At 46.1% G+C, this 22542-nt stretch overlaps 1 protein-coding gene across 1 annotated transcript in view; it reads left to right on the top strand.

Moving 5' to 3' along the window:
* Nucleotides 1-22542, top strand: part of LOC143955216 (uncharacterized) — a 155717-nt gene that overhangs the window by 82853 nt on the left and 50322 nt on the right. Inside the window, exons 19-23 of the mRNA XM_077465300.1 lie at nucleotides 11900-12078; nucleotides 12761-12893; nucleotides 13010-13107; nucleotides 13244-13376; nucleotides 14796-15948. Of these exons, the coding sequence (XP_077321426.1) occupies nucleotides 11900-12078; nucleotides 12761-12893; nucleotides 13010-13107; nucleotides 13244-13376; nucleotides 14796-15948 (1696 nt within the window). The remainder of the gene's footprint in view (nucleotides 1-11899; nucleotides 12079-12760; nucleotides 12894-13009; nucleotides 13108-13243; nucleotides 13377-14795; nucleotides 15949-22542) is intronic.

Raw genomic sequence — 22542 nt, 5'->3', positions numbered from 1 at the left:
AAAGGAATAGAGAAAGGAACGGGATTTTAAAAGTTCCGACACACTTGTTAAAAGAGATCAAAAATTTGAATAGAAAATTTTTTGAATGCCGTTTCGAATTGAAAACGAATAAACAAAATAAAATAAATTCCGAAAATGAATTGTAACTAAACATAGTGAGTTAATTAAGGGAACAAAACAAATCTTTTTGTTCTGCACATATCTAGTTGGAGATCAGTGCTACCTTGAAGGCTTATGCCACCTACACATGACCGGACTTTCCGACTGACTTGTTCCGGTGGACTGTAATCCGTCGGACAATTCGATCGTGTGTGGGCTCCAGCAGACTTTTTCTTCCCAAACATCTGGCAGACCTAGAAATAAAACTTGATTCAAATCTTTCCAACGGACTTGAGTTTGGTCGAAAAATCCGGTCGTCTGTGTGATAGTCCGACGGACTAAAACCAACGCTAGTGCAGCTATTGGCTACTAGCTATGAACGTCCCTATTCGACGTCATCACATTCAAATCCGTCGGACTTTTGGAGTGATCGTGTGTGGCCAAGTCTGTTCTTTTGAAAGTCTGGCAGACCTCAGCTGCAAAGTCCGTCGGATTGTCCGCCGGACCAAGTCCATCGAAAAGTCTGGTCATGTGTACGCGGCATTAGATTCAGAGATGGATAATGCCCCTTCAAACTATCCATGACCTCAAGCTAGCAGGAGAAAAGTTCAAAACTCCAGGAACTTAATATGTACAGTCTGGAGTAAAGAAGGGAAAAGCAAGATATTATTGAAACCTTTAAATCAGCCTTTCTCCACCTTTTCAACACAGAGGAACCTTTTAACCACTTGAGGACCGCCGTATTGCCAATGTACGTCAGCACAATGGCACAGGCAGGCACAATCACGTACATCTACGTGATTGCCTTCCAGCGGGTGGGGGGTCCGATCGGACCCCCTCCCGCTGGTTACGGCGGTCCGATTCGGTCCAGGAGCGCTCCGTGATGAGGGGATGGCCGTTGGTTTTCGGCCACCCCCTCTGGATCGCTCCTGGCCAATGAGAAGCTTCCTCCCCTGTGTATTGTTTACACAGGAAGGAGGAAGTGATGTCATTCTCCTCGGGGCGGTCTTTTTGACCGGACTACGAGGAGAAAAGTAAAAGTAAGTGTGCACCAACACTACACTGACATGTAGGTACACACAGGCACACAAACCCCCCCCCCCCGATCGCCCCCCGATCGCCCCCCGCCCCCCCTCCCCCCCCAGTCACAGTGTCACTGATTGCATTGATCATTTCTTTACTGATCAATGCATTCAGTGTCAGTTGTGACAGTAAAAACTGTCAGGACAGTTAGTGTTAGGTCCAGGGTAGCCCCCTATCACCCCCCAATAAAGATTTAACCCCCTGATTGCCCCTAGAGTTAACCCTTTCACCCCCTTTTGCCAGTGTCACTAAGCGATCATTTTTCTGATCGCTGCATGTGTCGCTAGGTAGCTAGTTATTTTTTTAGGTTCACCGCCAGGTTTTTATATCGCTAGGTACCCCGATATACTACCCAATAATGGTTTTAACCCCTTGATTGCCGCTAGTTAACCCTTTCACCCCCTTTTGCCAGTGTCACTAAGCGATCGTTTTTCTGATCGCTGCATCAGTGTCGCTACAGTCGCTAGGTAGCTAGTTATTTTTTTAGGTTCACCGCCAGGTTTTTATAGCGCTAGGTTCCCCCGATATACTACCCAATAATGGTTTTAACCCCCTGATTTCTGCTAGTTAACCCTTTCACCCCCTTTCACCAGCGATCACAGTATAAGTGTCACTGGTGACGCTGGTTAGCCAGTTAGTTATTTAGGTTCCCCGTCAGGTTTTTATATAGCGCCAGGGACCCCCATATACTACCTAATAAAAATGTGAACCCCCTGATTGCTCCTAGTTAACCCTTTCACCACTGATCACCGTATAAGTGTTACGGGTGACTCTGGTTAGTTTGTTTTTTTATAGCATCAGGGCACCCACCATTTATTACCCAATAAAGGTTTAACCCCCTGATCACCCGGCGGGTGATATCAATTAGGTTTTAGGGTCAGGGTCTGCGTCGCCCCAGGCAGCGCTAGGTTAGTGCCAGTACCGCTAACACCCACACACAAAGCATACACCTCCCGTAGTGGTATAGAATCTGAACAGATCAATATCTGATCTGATCAGATCTATACTAGCGTCCCCAGCAGTTTAGGGTTCCAAAAAAACGCATTGTTAGCGGGATCAGCCCAAATACCTGCTGGCACCTGCGTTTTGCCCCTCTGCCCAGCCCACCCAAGTGCAGTATCGATCGATCACTGTCACTTACAAAACACTAAACACATAACTGCAGCGATCGCAGAGTCAGGCCTGATCCCTGCCATCGCTAACAGGTTTTTTGGTAGCATTTTATATTCAAATCTGGAAGGCAGTGCTTGGTTTTCGGGGTCCCGTACGTGGCTAGGCTCCCAAAAAGTCCCCCACATGTGGTATCCCCGTACTCGGGAGAAGCAGCAGAATTTATTTTGGGGTGTAATTTGACTTCTGCCCATAGCATGTGTGAGCAATATATCATTTAGTGACAACTTTGTGCAAAAAAAAAAAAAGTTTGTAATATTCCCGCAACTTTTGGCAAAATATAAAATATTCCATGGACTCAACATGCCTCTCAGTAAATAGCTTGGGGTGTCTACTTTCCAAAATGGGGTCATTTGGGGGGGTTTTGTGCTATTTTGGCATTTTATGGACTTCGAAACTGTGATAGGTAGTGAGGAGTTAAATCAAAAATTTGCACCCTTAGAAATCCTGAAGGTGGTGATTGGTTTTCGGGGTGCCGTGCGCGACTAGACTCCCAAAAAGTCCCACACATGTGGTATCCCCGTACTCGGGAGAAGTAGCGGAATATATTTTGGGGTGCAATTCCACATATAACCATGGCATGTGTGAGCAATATATCATTTAGTGACAACTTTTTGTAAAAAAAAATTTTTTTTTTTTTTTTTTTGTCATTATTCAATCCCTTAGGACAAAAAAAATAAATATTCAATGGGCTCAACATACCCATCAGCAATTTCCTTGGGGTGTCTACTTTCCAAAATGGGGTCATTTGGGGGGGATTTGTACTGCCCTGCCATTTTAGCACCTCAAGAAATGAGATCGGCAGTCATAAATTAAAAGCTGTGTAAATTCCAGAAAATGTACTCTAGTTTGTAGACGCTATAACTTTTGCGCAAACCAAAAAATATACGCTTATTGACATTTTTTTTACTAAAGACATGTGGCTGAATAAATTTTGCCCTCAATGTATGACTAAAATTTAGTTTATTCGATTTTTCTTATAACAAAAAGAAGAAAATATCTTTTTTTTTCAAAATTTTCGCTCTTTTTCCATTTATATCGCAAAAAAAAAAAATCGCAGAGGCAATCAAATACCATCAAAAGAAAGCTCTATTTGTGGGAAGAAAAGGACGCAAATTTCGTTTGGGTGCAATATTGCATGACCGCGCAATTACCAGTTAAAGCAGCGCAGTGCGAAATTGCAAAAAGACCTCTGGTCCTTAAGGTATTTATTGGTCCGGAGCTGAAGTGGTTAAATAACTTTCCAGTCTCTGGGAACCCCTGCTAAAATGATTATATCTACAACTCATGATACATTAGTGTGATGGTCAGTGGGAAGAATGCTCCTTACGCTTGTGGTCATTGGGAAGAATTACCCCCTTACAGATCGCTAAAAAGATCAGAGGGCATTTATCTGAGAGGCAGAAATTCCTCATTGATCAAGTAATCCCTAGCAACCTCTGGAGGAAACCTAGGGTTTAGAGATAGACGAACTTCCGACAGGACGTTTCGCGAACCGCAAACGCGGCCAAAAGTTTGAACCGCAAAGTTTGCGGCGGGCCCCATTGACTTCAATGGCAGGCGAACCTTAAAAACCTACAGGTCATATTTTCAGCCACAAAATACTTACTAGCTGTGCACACACAGTCCCACCACATGGCCACTGACATAACAAAAGTATTAAGTGAATCTGGGATCGACAATAACAAGCATTCTTTTTTTTTATCTGTGAAATTTTGACAATTCAGGACTCAGGAGCGCATGAAGGCAATGGAGGAGAGGAAAGGTCACGGTAGGCTATGAAGAGGGTGCAGGAGATGATCACCAGCACCGTGATAGAGAGCACTGACACCAGCACCGAGATAGAGAGCACTGAGACCACACCAGCACCGAGATAGAGCGCACTGACACCAGAACCCAGATAGAGAGCACTGACAGCAGCACTGATACCAGCAACTTGAATGCGGGACCCAAAAATATGACACCGCTCAACCTCTTCAAACATGAGTGTACGGGCATTTAGTATGGTGTGCTTTTTTTTGTACAAGGAAGTGAGCCAAAAGGTAGAAAAAAGGTCCGTGTGCTCTACTAAATAAATCGTTTATAGAGTTATGCATATACATGGTCTACTGGTCACATGTGTTGAATTCCTCTGAGATGCATGCCTCATTCATTTTTATAAATGTCAGGTATTCAACACTGTCGTGAGCTAGGTGAGTGCGCTTATCAGTCACGATTCCCCCTGCTGCTCTGAACGTCCTTTCGGACAGGACACTGGACAAGGGGCAAGCCAACAGTTCTATTGCAAATTGGGCAAGCTCTGGCCAGAGGTCAAGCCTGCCCACCCAGTAGTCCAGGGGTTCATCACTCCTCAGAGCATCCACATCGGCCGTTAACCCGATGTAGTCGGATACCTGTCGGTCTAGGGCAGGGATATGCAATTAGCGGACCTCCAGCTGTTGCAGAACTACAAATCCCATGAGGCATAACAAGACTCTGACAGCCACAAGCATGACACCCAGAGGCAGAGGCATGATGGGACTTGTAGTTTTGCAACAGCTGGAGGTCTGCTAATTGCAGATCCCTGGTCTAGGCGTTCCCTGATGCTGGATCCAGATGAGACCTGTCGATGGGTCGGCTGAAAGAATGACCTCATATCAGAAGTCACCAACACATCTTCAAGCCGCCCTTTTCTTGCAGGCGCTGTTGGATTGTTACCCGCAACTCCTTCTCTGGGAGTGGGAATTCCTCCTCTGCCAGCGCACCCAAAGCAACATTTCTCGAAGCAAGGCCTGGAAGTGCTCCATTCTGACAGCTCTCTGTGACAGTGGTAACATTTCCGCCATTTTGTGTTTGTACCGGGGGTCTAAGTACGTTGCCACCCAGTACTGGTTCTTGACCCTTATGCTTTTTATACGGGGGTCCCTGTTAAAACACTGGAGCATGAAGGCCCCCATTTGCACTAAACTGGAAGCGGTGTGGTGGCCTGGCTCATGCTCATCATCCAGGATAATGTCATCCTCCTCGTTCTCCTCTCCCCATCCACACACAACAGGGATCCCAGAAAGGTTTAAAGCATGCTCTTCTTGCTCCTCCTCATCTGCCCCGGCACCATCCTCCTCTGACTCCTCTTCAGACTCCTGTTGTTGACTTGTCTCAGATAGAGTAGCCCCACCTGGGAATTTATCCAGCATTGCGACTTCCTCATCTTCCTGCTCCTCCACGGCTTGATCGATGACACAACGCAATGCACGCTCCATAAAGAAAGCATAAGGTACCATGTCACTGATGGCACCATGGCTGCTACTGACCAGTTTGGTGATCTCATCAAATGGCCGCAGAAGTCTGCATGCGTCGCGCATGAGCAGCCCCTGGTGCGGTGAAAAAAAAACAAGTTCCCCAGAACCTGTTCTGCCGCAAAGTTCGTACAGGTAGACGTTAATTGCACGTTTCTGCTGAAGCAGCCTATCAAGCATATAGATGGTTGAGTTCCATCACGTCGGGCAATCGCAAATAAGACGTCTGACCGGCAGATTGTGTCACCGCTGAATGTCAGCAAGGCGAGCCATGGCCGTGTAAGATCTTCTGAAATGGGTTGAGATTTTCCTTGCCTGCCGCAAGATGTCCTGGACCCCAGGGTATTTGACAACGAATCGCTGTACGACCAAGTTTAAGACGTATGCCATGCATGGCACGTGCATAATTTTGCCCTGTTTTAATGCGCTAAGCAGATTGGCACCGTTGTCGCACTTTACCAACTGTCAAATTGAGCAGTGTTAGCCACTGATCTGTCTGTGAACGCAAAGCTGAAAGGAGTGCCGGGCCAGTGTGGCTCTTGGCTTCCAGGCATAACAGACGCAGCACAGCATGGCAACGTCTCACCTGGCATGTCAAATAGGTTCTGGGGAGCTTGGGCGGTGTAGCTGAAGAGACACTAGCAGCAGAAAAGGAGGAGTCAGCCGAGGAGGAGAGGGAGGAGGATGGAGTAGGAGGAGGAGGAGAAGGGCCAGGCCTGCATGCAATCTGTGGCGGTAAAACCAAATCTACACGGGTGCCACGGGTTACATGCTTGACGGCCGTCAGAAGGTTCACCCAGTGGGCAGTAAATGTGATATACCTTCTCTGCCCGTGTTTTCTAGACCACGTGTCTGTGGTCAGATGTATCTTGGCACCGACACTGTGTGCCAGAGGTACACTCATTTGCCGCTGAACATGGTCATATAGCTCTGGCATGCCCTTCTGTGAGAAATACTTCCTTCCTGGGACCTTCCATTGTGGTGTTCCAATGGCCACAAATTTTCAAAGGCCTCCGAGTTCACCAGTTTATATGGCAGTAGTTGGCGGGCTATCAGTTCTGACAAGTCAGCCGTCAACCGTTGGGCAAGAGGGTTATCCGGCGTCATCATTTTTTTACGCTCAAACATTTGGCCCACGGAAGCCTGCCTTTTTGCCGAAAAATGTGAGGATGGCATGATGGAAGGTGGAGTGGACGACAATTGTGAGGAGAAGGAGAAGACAAGGTTGGACGGTGAGAGCCTGGAGTGTGGCTTTGTGTGTTCCGTTGCTCCCACTGGGCTCGGTGATGGCAGCTCATGTGCCTTCTTAAGGCGGTCGTACCTAGGTGAGTGTTGGGCTTACCACGACGTATGCGTTGACTGCAAAGATTGCAGATGGCAACACTATTGTCAGCAGCGGACACGTTAAAAAAGCCCACACTGCGGAGCCATGTGCCGGCATCCTGGGAGCGCCAGATGTGACTGTACATGGTTGATGTCTCGCTCCTGATACATTAGCAGTCTGCTTTGTCCCTCCTGTACAATGCAAGTTCTTCCTGCTTCTCCTCCCTATCTGCTGGTCCATATCTCCCTCTGAACTCCCCTCCTCTTCCTCTCTTGTGGGCACCCACGTGACATCACTAGACACGTCATCATCGATGTCACCTTCCCCACCGCTATAATTAGAGATCACGGAGTAGGCAGCAACACCGGGGACCAACCTCCTCCTTGGGCTGATCTGGGTACTGTCGTCAGACTGCTGAGTGGTGGTTGTTGCTACCTCCTCTTCCTGATCCAATGCCAAGAGTGGCTGCGCATCGGAAATGTCTTGATATGGATCAGAAAATAATTCCTGTGACTCAAGCGGAAGGTATATGGTGGTGGTGTTGGTGGTAGTGTCTTTGGGGTGCACACAGCAGAGAGTGAAGAGGGTGCAGATCGAGAGGATGAGGAGGATGCAGAAGAGTAAGGCTGAGTGAGCCACTCAACCAAGTCTGGTGCATCCTTTGACCTAATCGCACACACCTTCTGCAATTTGCCACTTTGCCTGAAGCCTGTTGCTCCTGCCCTACCGCTACCACCCCTGCGGAAGGGCCTGCCTCTTCCTCTGCCTGTCATTTTTTAAATGACCCTGTGACAAAAGTTTCTAGAGAAGTGCAGTATGTATGTGGAAGAAGGTATATAACACCCTGCTTCAATCTGTCGTTTTTGGGAGCCACTGGTCTCTCACACCAGTTATAATAACTTTTTTTTTATTGCGTTTGTCACTCTTTGTAGTATCGCTGCAGAAGCGCTCAGCAGTCACAATGCTGCACAGTGGAAATGCACTATACTATGCTTTCTATATGTGCAAGTATTTTATACGTGTATTACACACCTATATACTGCACACCAAATAGTACACCTATACCAGTACCTTTGTGGACCTAGTAGCTAGTGATTTGCAGACTGTCCCTCAGTCCCTACACTGATAAAAGACAGCTGCAGAAACTAGCAGTAATCTGCAGCACAGCAGTGCACCACAACCCTACATATTGTACACCTATACCAGTCCTTAAAAGGACCTTTGTGGACCTAGTAGCTAGTGATTTGCAGACTGTCCTTCAGTTCCTACACTGATAAAAGACAGCTGCAGAAACAAGCAGTAATCTGCAGCACAGCAGTGCACCACAACCCTATATATTGTACACCTATACCATTCCTTAAAAGGACCTTTGTGGACCTAGTAGCTAGTGATTTGCAGACTGTCCCTCAGTCTCTACACTGATAAAAGACAGCTGCAGAAATGAGCAGTAATCTGCAGCACAGCAGTGCACCACAACCCTATATATTGTACACCTATACCAGTCCTTAAAAGGACCTTTGTGGACCTAGTAGCTAGTGATTTGCAGACTGTCCTTCAGTCCCTACACTGATAAAAGACAGCTGCAGAAACAATCAGTAATCTGCAGCACAGCAGTGCACCACGACCATAGATATTGTACACATATACCATTCCTTAAAAGGACCTAGTAGCTAGTGATTTGCAGACTGTCCCTCAGTCCCTACACTGATAAAAGACCGCTGCAGAATCGGGCAGCAGTGCACCAGCACCCTATATACTGTACACCTATACCAGTCCTCAAAAGGACCTTTGTGGACCTAGTAGTAATAGCTAGCTAGTGATTAAACTGACTGTCCCTGCTCCACACAGTGTCCTGTCCCTACACTGACAAAAGACAGCTGCAATCACCAGCACAGCAGTGCACTGCACCCTATATACTGTACTACACCTATACCAGTCCTTAAAAGGACTTTTGTGGACCTAATAGCTAGTGATTTGTGTCACTACAGTCTCTCCCTGCTCCACACAGCGTCCTGTCCCTACACTGACATAAGACAGAATGTAAAATGGCCGCCAGATCAGGTCTATTTATAAGGTAGGGGGAATGTCCAATTGTCCATGTGCTGAAATGTCTCAATTGGCTGTCCTGTACCCCATGATGACACGTGTCATCATGGGTCAAAGTTCTTTCACACTGTAAAGGCATATGTCTGCCGGGCGAAAAGCGCCAATAGTCCGCCGGTTTGGCGAATCGCGAACACGCAAAATTTGCCGCGAACCGACCGCCGGGCGAACCCGCGAGGCCATCCCTACTAGGGTTACATGGAACCCTGGTTGAGAGAGCCTGCTTTAAATACATCAAGGGGGTGAATACGGTTCAGGCGGGCAGTATTATCAATAAGAAGCCAAGCTCAAGAACATGAGGACCTCCAACTAGAAGGAGGTAAGTTCAAAACTAACCTTGGAAAGTATCATTTTACAGAAATAGTAGTTGATGCTTGGAACAGACTTCTGGCAGAGGTGAGGACAAACCTAGATCTATACTCCGACGCAAAGGTTAAAAAACAAAAAAAGGTCTCGAAGAAGATCACTTGGTCTTGTTCTGAAGTCACGCTTCTATATGCAGATATAATTTAAAAATGCACCTGAGAAATGCCGATAACGAGGCAGCGGTGCCTGAACCCAAAGTATAAATACTGGGGAGATCTCCTCACTACGAAATTCACCAAATAAACCAAAAATTGGAAATGACACCTTCTTATAGAAGATGTCATTTTAGATGTTTCGGTCTTTTTGGTGAAATCCCTCTTCTATATGCCTGATTGTAAGGCCTCATGCACAATGGGCATTAAAATGACGTTATAAAAAAACCCGTGGTTTTTCAACATGTTTACAATAGCGTTTTTAGCATCTATTATCGTTTTTCCGAATTATCGTTTGTTTTTGTTGTTTTTTAATTATTTATTTATTTACAATGGATCAAAAACATAAAGTAAAAACTGCTGGTGAGTGACATTTTTGAGCGTTCATCCACGTTTATCAGCGTTAGAGTGTTTTTACAGCTGAAAAACATCCCTCAGAACCCACTAGTTTTTTTTTTTGTTTTTTTTTTACTGCTCAAAAAACTCTATTGCCCAAAACTGCTGATAACAGCATGGACACATAGGATAACATGATGGAGAGTTTAATGACTGTAGAAAAAAAAACATCTACTGCCAAAAACAGCTGCTGTAAAAACGTCGAGTGTGCATGAGGCCTTAATGTAGGCAACAGAAGAATGTACCACGAGGCAGTGGTCCTGAAAAACAACGTAGGGCTGCTGTTTCCGAATTCAACACAGATGGTGAGCTTGCTCGTTGTGTGTGGAACGCACAAACAGGAAGTAGTGTCGGGTATGAAACAAGAAGTTCCGGGTCAGAGGTGAGTCGGGAGGAAGTAGAGAGGAGACATTGCTGGAACTGGCAGCAGAGGAGGTAATAAGATATTATTTTATATTTACACCCAGTAACCCCCCCTCTCCCGTCATGTCCGTCCTCTTCCTCCATAGTCACTGTGATGTCTTTTTATCTCTACAATTACTTATATCAATTTTTAGTTTATGTCCCCAAATTTAGCCTAAGTATCCATCTTAAATAATTTATTCAAAGCTGCTGGTTTATACATAAAAGAATAATCAAAGGAACAGACAAAGAATATGTAGCTTCTGAGGGAACGTGGTTTGAGCCTTTACGGAATAGTCTACCAGATCTCTTTATGTAATTAAATGTGCGCTTGATGCAGGCAGATGAAATTAGTGATATGTGACTCTAATCATAGCCATACCCCCCAACAGTTCTTCACAGAATTGAACAATACGATCGATCCTATGAGCTTTCGAAAAAAGCACATTCCTGGCTGACAGCTGAATGTACGGCATAGCGATATGGCCATCGCTGTTAGGGCGCTGGAGGCCTCTGGCCAGGAGCCCCCAGGGGAAAGTAGTCACAGTAATAGCTGGTAAGTTTGAAAATTGCCAGGTGCAGTCCTTCATATTAACACCCCACCACCAGAAAATCACTGCATCATCTAAAAAGAAACCAATGGGTTTTTTCTTCCCCAATGGGGCATAAATATAATATCAAAAGCAGTTCTAAACCTTACCTACGCTATCTAAACCTAAAATAAATCTTCTTAGCTAGAGTTTGGTTTTAACTCTGGTTTTCTTTCGGTTGAATCGATAAAGCCTGGTAGATACTAGAAGAAGCAATCGGAGCTGTTAGAACTATGGAGGAACTCTGTGCAGACATTCTTCATCCTGGTACAGTCCAGATAATTCTCCGATTATTGTCCATCTACAGAGAGTGTTGTATGGATCTCAGGACCATATCAGTAACGATGGATGAAAACCGGTGTCACAGCAACAAAGGGATATTAGACTTCACCTTGGAAATGATCTACCTACTGAAGGGAGAGGTGAGGAGGATTCTGGAAGGGTCCATTACAAAAAGACAGACCTGACCGGAGAGGTGAGGAGGATTCTGGGAGGTCGCATGACATCACTCTTATCTCCATTTATAAAACACAGACCTGACCGGAGAGGTGAGGAGGATTCTGGGAGGTCACATGACATCACCTTTATCTCTATTAATAAACAGACCTGACCGGAGAGGTGAGGAGGATTCTGGGAGGTCACATGACATCACTCTTATCTCTATTAATAAACAGACCTGGCCGGAGAGGTGAGGAGGATTCTGGGAGGTCACATGACATCACTCTTATCTCTATTAATAAAACACAGACCTGACCGGAGAGGCGAGGAGGATTCTGGGAGTATTGCACAATTGCCTTTATATATAGCAGAGACCTGACTGTATCAGATGAACAACATTCTGACGATGATGTGACCTATGGGGGAGATTCTGGGAATGTGACAACCTGAATTTAGTAAGCATTCACATTTCTAATGACGTCTCTCTATAGGGTTTCACAGTAGTGAAGAAGACATCTGGTGAGTATGTGACCTCCAGTAGACATCACTGTGTGTCAAAAGGATGGAGAGGAACCCCAAGACACATCACTGTCCCTTCATCTGTGTCCATGACTCCTTTATGTGACAAGGAGAAGATTCTAGAAGTAACCCAGAAGATCATTGATCTGCTGACAGGAGAGGTGAGTGGTGCTGGGAATTCTGGGACATTATCCAGTAACAGACAAGGGATGTGTCTGGATGGTGACTGTATCATTGTGTGTGTCAGGTTCCTATAAGGTGTCAGGATGTCACTGTCTATTTCTCCATGGAGGAGTGGGAGTATTTAGAAGGACACAAGGATCTCTACAAGGACGTTATGATGGAGAATCAGCGGCTTCTCAGTTGTTTTAATGTAGGAAAAAATGATTTTCTTTCGAATGAGAGAATACTGAATTGCACTCTGGAGATCATCTGTCTGCTGACTGGAGAGGTGAGTAAAATTTTGGAAGGTCACATCAATTCAGGCTTTTTTGTATAACGGTATACAATACAGGTTTGATAGCAGAGGTGAAGTGGGTTTTGACACTATTATATTTATCACCATATAACCCAGGACTGTGCTGTAGTTATGAAGGAATCAGCTAAGAAAAACATGGAAACGGGCAGCCACCACTTGTCCAAAGAACAAAAAGAAAGCCAAAGCTCCATCCCCATACCTCCATCTCCACTCCTGACACTTCAGAAAAAGGACAGAAAAAACATTCTAGAAGTCACCAAGAAGATCATTGATCTGCTGACAGGAGAGGTGAGCGGTGCCGGGAATTCTGGGACATTATCCAGTAACAGACAAGGGATGTGTCTGGATGGTGACTGTATCATTGTGTGTGTCAGGTTCCTATAAGGTGTCAGGATGTCACTGTCTATTTCTCCATGGAGGAGTGGGAGTATTTAGAAGGACACAAGGATCTCTACAAGGACGTCATGATGGAGAATCAGCCGCCCCTCACATCACCGGGTAAGAGGAGACTTTGTTGTAAAGGAGAGAGCAGTACGGAGGGTCCACCTAGATCCCCCATCATCTGATAAACACATAGAAACAATGTATTCAGTCAGTGTGTGTATTTCCTACAGATGGATCCAGTAATGGGAACCCACCAGAGAGATGTCCCCGTCCTCTGTATTCCCGGGATTCCACACAGGAAGATCACACCATCCCTCTCCATCATCAGGTAGGTGGAACGGAGCATCTGAAACTCCAAATTACGGTAATTGCAAACTGTATGAGATGGCTGTTATCTACTGGAAGCATTCTCTTGTGTTGTTTACCTTTAATACATGCTATTTTTTTATAATTTTGGGGTTTAGAGCAAGGACCCAATATACGTGAAAGTTGAGGTTAAAGGGAAAGAAGTAGAGACAGATGAGGGTGGTGATCAAGGATCCAGGGGGAAATTCGAGATGACTGTGAAAAGTGAACAGGAGGAAGATATCAGAACAAGTAAGTCAAAACTTTTTAAATTTTTTGTTCCTTGTCATCATAAAATTAAGATTTCTAGACATCTGTCAGCCGGTGTGATCATTGTTCAACATAAAAATGAACTTCACATAATTTGTTAAGGAGAAAAGTGAGAAATATTACCTGCTGAGTGTACGAACATCATCAGTGTACCGATTCCTAACAAATGAGGTGGAGATACTGTACACCATATGAAAGGTCCATCTCCGTTCCTCAATATAACGTCATGTTCCCAACAAATGAGGAGGAGATACTGTACACCATATGAAAGGTCCATCTCCATTCCTCAATATAACGTCATGTTCCCAACAAATGAGGAGGAGATACTGTACACCATATGAAAGGTCCATCTCCATTCCTCAATATAACGTCATGTTCCCAACAAATGAGGAGGAGATACTGTACACCATATGAAAGGTCCATCTCCATTCCTCAATATAACGTCATGTTCCCAACAAATGAGGAGGAGATACTGTACACCATATGAAATGTGAAATTGTGGACTGTAATGCCCCGTACACACGACCAGACTTTTCAACATCAAAAGTCTGACGGAATGATTCCGTCAGACCATTCGAACGTGTGTGGGCTGCAGCGGACTTTTGATTTGCAAAAGTCTGACAGACTTTAGAAATGGAACATGTTTCAAATTTTTCTGACAGAACTCTGCCGGACCCAGTTCCTACTGAGAAATCCGCTCGTGTGTGTGCTAGTCTGACGGACTAAAACCGACGTGAGGGCAGCTATTGGCTACTGGCTATGAACTTCCTTATTCTAGTCCAGCCGTACGTCATCACGTTCGAATCCTTCGGACTTTGGTGTGATTGTGTGTGGCCAAGTCCGTTCATTTGGAAAGTCCGTCAGAACTCTGTCAGAATTCCGTCGAAAGTCTGTCAGACTTAGGCCACGTACACACGGGCGGACTGTTCGCCCAACTTTGTTCGTCAAACAGTTTGACAAACAGTCCGCTCAAAATTAGCATGAGCGGACTTGACCACACACGATGAACGGCACGTACGACGGGACTAGAAAAACGACGTCCTATACACTGCAATGCAACCTTCAGCGTGTAAATTCTTTCTGAGCATGCGCGAGACTTAGTTTGACGAACAAGCCTACACACGAGCGGACTGTCCGCTCAAACCAAGTTTCAGCGGACAGTCTAACGGGAATTCCGAAAAACTTTGTTCGTCAGACTGTCCGCTGAAACTGTCCGCTGAAGCCCACACACGAGCGGACTGTCCGCTGAAACACTGTTCAGCGGACAAAGTTGGGCGAACTGTACGCGGCCTTAGTCCCTCGAAAAGTCTGGTCGTGTGTATGTGGCATTAGACCTACAAGCATGAATACTGACTGAAAAACATAAAAAATTCTTACATTTTTTTTTCATGTGCTTTCCAGATGGACGCGTCCCGATTACTATTGAGGGAAATTCTGAGAAATCATCTATAAAAACACTTACTATGATTCCTGATATCCACAACAATGCTGGTAGACCAGCAGATTTGTCAATCACCAAGAAATCTTCTTTAAGCCATGAATCCGTTACCACAGGCAAAGAAACTTCATTGTCTTGTTTAGGGTGCGGGAAATCTTTTAGAATGAAGTCTGAACTTCTTATACATCTCAGATCTCACACCAGTGTGACCTTCACATGTTCAGAGTGCGGGGAATCTTACACTGACAAAAATGAACTTGTTATACACCAGAGGAGTCACAAGGGCGAGCGTCCTTATTCATGTTCAGAGTGTGGGAAATGTTTCACTGAGAAAAGCGTACTTCTAACACACCAGAGAATTCACACGGGCGAGCGCCCCTTCTCTTGTACGGAGTGCGGGAAAAGTTTTGCTCAGAAAGCACACCTTCTTACCCACTGGAGAGTTCACACGGGTGAGCGTCCTTTTTCGTGTTCGGACTGTGGGAAATCTTTCTCTGGTAAAGGAAAGCTTCTTACACATCAGAGAAGTCACACGGGTGAGCGGCCATATTCATGTTCATGGTGTGGGAAATGTTTCACTGTGAAAGGAAACCTTCTAACACACCAGAGAAGGCACACCGGAGAGCATCCTTTTTCATGTTTAGAGTGTGGGAAGCGTTTTACTGACAAAAGAGCACTTTTTAAACACCAGATCGTTCACACAGGCAAGTATCCTTATTCATGTTCAGAGTGCGGGAAATGTTTCACAGAGAAAGCATATCTTCTTACACACCAGAGAATTCATACAGGTGAGCGCCCTTACTCATGTTTAGATTGCGGAAAATGTTTCACTCAAAAAGGAAACCTTCTTAAACACCAAAGAAGCCACACCGGTGAGCGTCCTTTTTCATGCACAGAGTGCGGGAAATGCTTTATTTTGAAAAGACACCTTTTGTTACACCAGAGAATTCACACAGGCGAGCGTCCTTTTTCCTGCACCGAATGTGGAAAATGTTTCACCGAGAAGGGAAAACTTCTTACACATCAGAGAATTCACACGGGCGAGCGCCCTTTTTCCTGTCCGGAGTGCGGGAAATGTTTCACCCAGAAAGCAGATCTTAACAGACACCAAAAAAGGCACAGGGGTGAGCGGCCGTATTCGTGTTCCGAGTGCGGGAAATGTTTTTCTGAGAAAAGCAGCCTTCTTTATCACCAGAAAATTCACTCTCGGGAGGGACCTTTTTCCTGTTCAGAGTGCGGGAAATGTTTTATACATAAAGGAAATCTAATTAGACACCATAAAACACACACCTCCTGATTGTGTTAACCAATGGATGGTGGAATGGATGGTAAATCCCTGGATGTTTCAGGTATAGGTGAAGTCTGGTTGGCTGAGCCACCTGCTGGCTTTGGAGACACCAGTGGTGGGATTTGTCTGTCAATGTTCCTGGCTCTCTTACTGAACACCTTGGGTCAAACCACTTGTCAAACACAAGGCCTACGGGCTGAATCCGGCCCGCCGGGCCTCGCACCCTATTTTTGCAGCTGGAACGTGGTGAAATCTCTTGTAGACAAAGACGCCTTCTATATTTACAAAGGACAGCTGTGCTCACAGTGGGGCAGATCTCCAGAGAGGGCAAAAGAGAATGATCTCCCTGCAAGGCGGGCCACCTTTACAGGGAGGTATTAGAGCTGGGCCAGGCAGAGAAGAGAGATGCGAGGATGCTTTGGGGGTGGAGCTGGGGTTGCGCTCCCTGCACTCTGTACATAGCACATTTCTGAACTCTGCACTCTGTACATAGCGCATTCCTGAACTCTGCACTCTGTACATAGCGCATTCCTGAACTCTGCACTCTGTACATAGAGTAATCCTGAACTCTGCACTCTGTACATAGCGCATTCCTGAACTCTGCACTCTGTACATAGAGTAATCCTGAACTCTGCACTCTGTACATAGTGCATTCCTTAACTCTGCACTCTGTACATAGCGCAATCCTGAACTCTGCACTCTGTACATAGTGCAATCCTGAACTCTGCACTCTGTACATAGCGCAATCCTGAACTTTGCACTCTGTACATAGCGCAATCCTGAACTCTGCACTCTGTACATAGCGCAATCCTGAACTCTGCACTCTGTACATAGCGCATTCCTGAACTCTGCACTCTGTACATAGAGTAATCCTGAACTCTGCACTCTGTACATAGCGCATTTCTGAACTCTGCACTTTGTAAATAGTGCAATCCTGAACTCTGCACTCTGTACATAGTGCAATCCTGAACTCTGCACTCTGTACATAGCGCAATCCTGAACTCTGCACTCTGTACATGGAGCATTCCTGAACTATGCACTGTACATAGCGCAGTCCTGAACTCTGCACTCTGTACATAGTGCAGTCCTGAACTCTGCACTCTGTACATAGCGCAGTCCTGAACTCTGCACTCTGTACATAGCGCAGTCCTGAACTCTGCACTCTGTACATAGCGCAGTCCTGAACTCTGCACTCTGTACATAGCGCAGTCCTGAACTCTGCACTCTGTACATAGCGCAGTCCTGAACTCTGCACTCTGTACATAGCGCAGTCCTGAACTCTGCACTTTGTACGTAGCGCACTACTGAACTACCTACTCTGTACATACCACACTCCTGAACTCTGCACTCTGTACGTAACACACTCCTGAACTTTGCGATTTGTACGTAGCGCACTCCTGAACTCTGCACTCTGTACGTAACACACCCCCGAACTCTGCACTCTGTATGTAACGCACTCCTGAACTCTGCACTCTGTACGTAACACACTCCTGAACTTTGCACATAACACACCCCTGAACTCTGCACTCTGTACATAGCACACTCCTGAGATCTGCACTCTGTACGTAACACACCCCGAACTCTGCACTCTGTACGTAACACACCCCTGAACTCTGCCCCCTGTACATAGCACACTCCTGAGATCTGCACTCTGTACGTAATACACTCCTGAACTCTGTACGTAGCACACGCCTGAGATCTGCACTCTGTATGTAACACACTCATGAACTCTCCACTCTGTACATAGCACACTCCTGAGTTCTGCACTCTGTACATAGCGCACTCCTGGATGCTGCCTTCTGTACGTAACACACTCCTAAACTCTGTACTCTGTACATAGCACACTCCTGAAATCAACACGCTATACGTAGCACACTTCTGCACTCTATACGTAACAAACTCCTGAACTCCGCACGTAACACACTCCTGAATTCTGCATGTAACACACTCCTGAACTTTGTACGTAACACACTCCTGAACTCTGCACGTAACACACTCCTGAACCCTGCACGTAACACACTCCTGAACCCTGCACGTAACACACTCCTGAACCCTGCACGTAACACACTCCTGAACCCTGCACTCTATACGTAGCACACTCCTGAACTCTGCGCTCTGAATACACCAGATACAACCAGCCCTTTGAAGGCAAGCATACTGTAGATGGGGCCTGCGATTAGAGTTTGACGCCCCTGCCTTAGGTTGTCACCAATTCTCTATTTGCATAGCAAAACATAAAGTATCCAGCAGGAAAAGTGGAAACTCCTCGTAAAGGTCAGGGAAGGTGTGAAGACCCAGGACATCTCACCACCGTTGAGATGTTATCAGGTGGTTAAACTCTTCAGCATCTACCAAACCGTGAATATCACTTTTGGATCTGACACCAGACATTCTGGTATTGAATTTTTTTTTTGTTTGCATCTTTATTTCTGCGCACAATTATATTTTTGGTTGGTCACTTATGGCTGCTGTTCATCATTCTCTATGTTCTGCTTTGCTGAAGAAACTGACTATTAACTGGTCCAATGGATTTTTATTATTCAATTTGAAATAATTTGACTTTTCTTTTAATATACACAATTTGATTTGGGAGAAGAATTTTTTTTATATTGTGTGTTATTCATGTATTCTAATATGTTGAAGTAAATATAAAAGCTCCACACTTTATATTTGTTTCGTATTCCTTCTTTATAAGTGACTGTAATTGGATGATTGATGATTGGAATGTGCTCTGTTCATAGAACGTCATCCATTGGTGTTTTATCAGTGAGACGGGGGGTCTAGAAGGTTCAGTTTCACATATGATATTCTAAGGATACATAGAACCAATACAAACACCACATAGAAAATTCCCACAACTTCCATTGTTAGTTATCCTTCTCACAGCGATAGGTTCCATAATTTCTCATTGGGCACCTGTCACACCGTATTTGCGCAGCGGTCTTACAATCGCACTTTTTTGGGAAAAAAATACACTTTCCTGACAGACTCCATGGCAGCAACGTGTGGGTTAAGTCCCGCCTCCACTACCCTATAGGACACTACTCCCATAAATCTTTGCTCCCTGCCCATGGCCGTCTTCTTTTTTTGTCCTCCTCCGTAGGACCCATTACGGTCTTTCTACCTGAAGATTGCTCCCACACGGTTCCGTTGTTGGTTTGGCCGAATAGCGACTGTGGATGGAATTGTCGCATGACTCCGTTAAGCCCTAGCTACTAGCGGGGTATGGAGTAGGGCATTGGATATAAGCGCTGGAGGAAGCCAGGAGCCTAGCCACTGGCAGGCAGGCTGCGCATTCGGTCAGATAGCCCAGCTAAATAGCAGGTGACCTATTTTGCCCTGAGAAGTCCGGTATGTATTGTTCTTACCTTCGGCCTGGAGACGATCGTGTGGGAGCGGTAAGATTGTTCCTCTTTTTCATGGCAGCAGTTTGTGTTTGTTCCTTGCCTTTTCCTTCATTTCCGTTCGTTTTTTGTGTGTCCATGTATGTGGGTATAGGCATGGCAGCTGGATTAGCCTGCGTTCCAGCCGCCGCTCACTTCCTGGTTTTTGTTAGATACGTTCGTTCTGCGCATGCGCGAGTACGGCACAGGAACAAGGCTTGGTTCGCGCATGCGCGATAGCGGCAAAATGACGCTATTCGCGCATATTCAGTAGCGGCGCACAGGACGCGGTGATGACGTCATTAAGGCGCCCTATTTAAACATAGAAAATAGCCTACAAGCTTTGGGAATGCTTGCAGGTTATTACGTGACTTCCCCTTGTCCAGGATTTCTTCTGTGGAGGTAGGTGGCCTTCTGGGAAGAGGGGGGTGGGCGTGTGTGTGTGTGTATGGTGCTCTCAGCCTTACTTATATGTCTTTGCAGCATTTATGGAAACCCCTAGAGATATGGACTCACCTCCGCCTGTATGTGGCCAGCCCTCTCATAATAGGTACTGTCTGGGGGGGAAGTAGGGGGGGGGTCCGGTATTAGTCAGTCTGTTATCTTTCCTTATCTGTATGTCTCTCCTATCTCTGTCTTAGCCCATCTAGATCAGAACAGCAACACAGCTCAACGCATAGAGGAAGCGATTCTTCTAAGGCCGCGTACACACGGGCGGATTGTCTGGCCAACTAAGTTCGTCAGACAATCCGACAGACAGTCCGTCCAACTTTTGAATGAACGGACTTGACCACACACGATGAACAGACAGTCCGCTGAAAGCTTGCGCGATGACGTGTACAGCACGTACGACGGGACTACAAATACGACGTCCAATACACTGCAATGCAACCTTCGGCGTGTAAATCCTTTCTGAGCATGCGCCATACTTAGTCCGTCCAACTTGCCTACACACGAGCGGACTGTTCGCTGAAACCAAGTTTGGACGGACAAAATTACGGAAATTCCGAAAGACTTAGTCCGTCAGACTGTCCGCTGAAAAAGTTCGCTGAAGCCCACAAACGAGCGGATTGTCCTCTGAAACACGTTTCAGCGGACTAAGTTGGACGGACAATCCTCTCGTGTGTACGCGGCCTAAGTCTTACCACTGGCATTCATATTCTAAGTCTAAACATCACGGCTCACCCTCAAGATCCGGGCGCCGTAGCGAGGATCGATCTCGCTCCTCCAGGGCTCATTCCAGCCGCTCAGTTATTAATACTTGCTGGGGATGCAGATCGCAAGTTCCTATTGGGAAATCCCTGTGTGACCTCTGCTTTTCCAAAGCCTCTAGTGAGAGAGGGGGTACGGACCAGCAACTAAGATCCCTTGTGGAAAAAGTGGTGAAAGAATCCCTCAAGGGGATCGGGGCCAGTCAGACCCCTGTGCCTCAGTCAGAATCACCTCAGTCACCAGTCAGGGAGTCGCATGCTCAAGAGCTCTGGGAGTCCTCTCTAACAAGCCACCCTTCAGCTGCTGCATCAGACAGTGAATCTGAGGAAGATAGTCCCTGTGTGGGGTTTGACTTTGCCTTACTCTCCCCCTTGGTGAAGGCTATCAGAGAGGCTTTGAACTGGGAAGATGAGGTGGCTAATCCTTCCAAACAGAGGAAGTATTTTAAGCAACTTAAAAGGGTTTCTTCACCAATGGCTAGGCGACAAGACTCAACCTATCCGGATCACATCTTCAATGAGAATCTCTCTGCCCTGGTGGCTTCGGAAGGAGAACCTATTCAATTGTCATTCCATTCTCCCCATCTCATGGGTAACAATAACTTCGGATGCCAGCAACAGGGGCTGGGGCGCCCACTGTTTGACGGAAGTAGCACAAGGCACCTGGGACTTCCCTTCCAGGAGGATGGTGTCGAATATTCTAGAATTGAGGGCAGCCTTCCAGGCGCTCCTAGCCTTTCGTCATCTGGTCTCAGGAACCTCGGTCCTACTCAGACTAGACAACACAACAGCAGTGGCATATATAAGGAGACAAGGAGGTACTCAGAGTCTGTCCCTTCTTCAGGAGGTAGAGCCAATCATGTCTTGGGCTCAGAAAAACCTGGTCAACATTACAGCAACTTATGTTCCAGGAACGCAGAACGTCCAAGCGCACTTTCTGTCTCGAGTCAGTCTGGACAACAACGAATGGTCCCTTCACGAAGAAGTTTTCAGGTGGATTCTAACGTTGTGGTTCTCCCCAGAGGTCGACCTATTTGCCTCCCCTTGCAACAAGAAACTGGCAAGGTATTATTCCAGGTTTCAGGATCCTCAGGCCTACGGAGTGGATGCTCTGACGGATCGATGGTGGTTCAACAAAGCTTACGCCTTTCCTCCAACTCCTATTATTCTACAGTTCCTGCGGAGACTCAAATCAGAAGCAGTAGAGGTGATAGCTGTAATACCTTATTGGCCCAACAGGCCATGGTTTCCGCTTCTAATGCTCCTCAGTGTCAGAGATCCGATTCCCTTACCTCTCAGACCCGATCTTCTATCCCAGGGCTCGAAGCTCCATCCCTGCCCGGTCCATCTATGTCTGAGGGTCTGGTTTTTGAGAGGGGAAGGTTAGAGGCTCTGGGTTGTCCAAAGGAGGCCATTCCTACTCTCATGAGTGCAAGGAGGAAAAGTACCAACCAGGTGTATGAGAGGATTTGGTCTAGATTCTCAAGTCACTTGTCTTCCAGGTCTTGCTCCAATGGTAATTTGACGGTTCAGGATGTTTTGGGTTTCTTACAGTCCGGACTAGACATTCCCCTATCTGTCAGCGCTCTTCATGTACAAGTCTCGGCAATTTCGGCCTTTTCTGGAGTATCCTGGGCTAAACATCCCTTGGTTCAGCAATTTTTTAAAGGAGCAATTAGACTTAGACCACAGAGGAAACCTAGATTCCCCAAGTGGGATTTACCGCTGGTTCTCGACTTCTCTCAATTGGACAGAACACTTTCAGTCAAAGAATTGTGCCTAATGACATCTTTTTTGGTAGCCATATCCTCAGCAAAAAGAGTCTCTG

Source organism: Lithobates pipiens, unplaced genomic scaffold (assembly GCF_037356315.1).
Source record: "Lithobates pipiens isolate NorthernLeopardFrog02 unplaced genomic scaffold, aLitPip1_a1.2 Scaffold_35, whole genome shotgun sequence".
NCBI lineage: Eukaryota > Metazoa > Chordata > Amphibia > Anura > Ranidae > Lithobates > Lithobates pipiens.
This window is presented reverse-complemented; position numbering and strand designations above follow the sequence as displayed.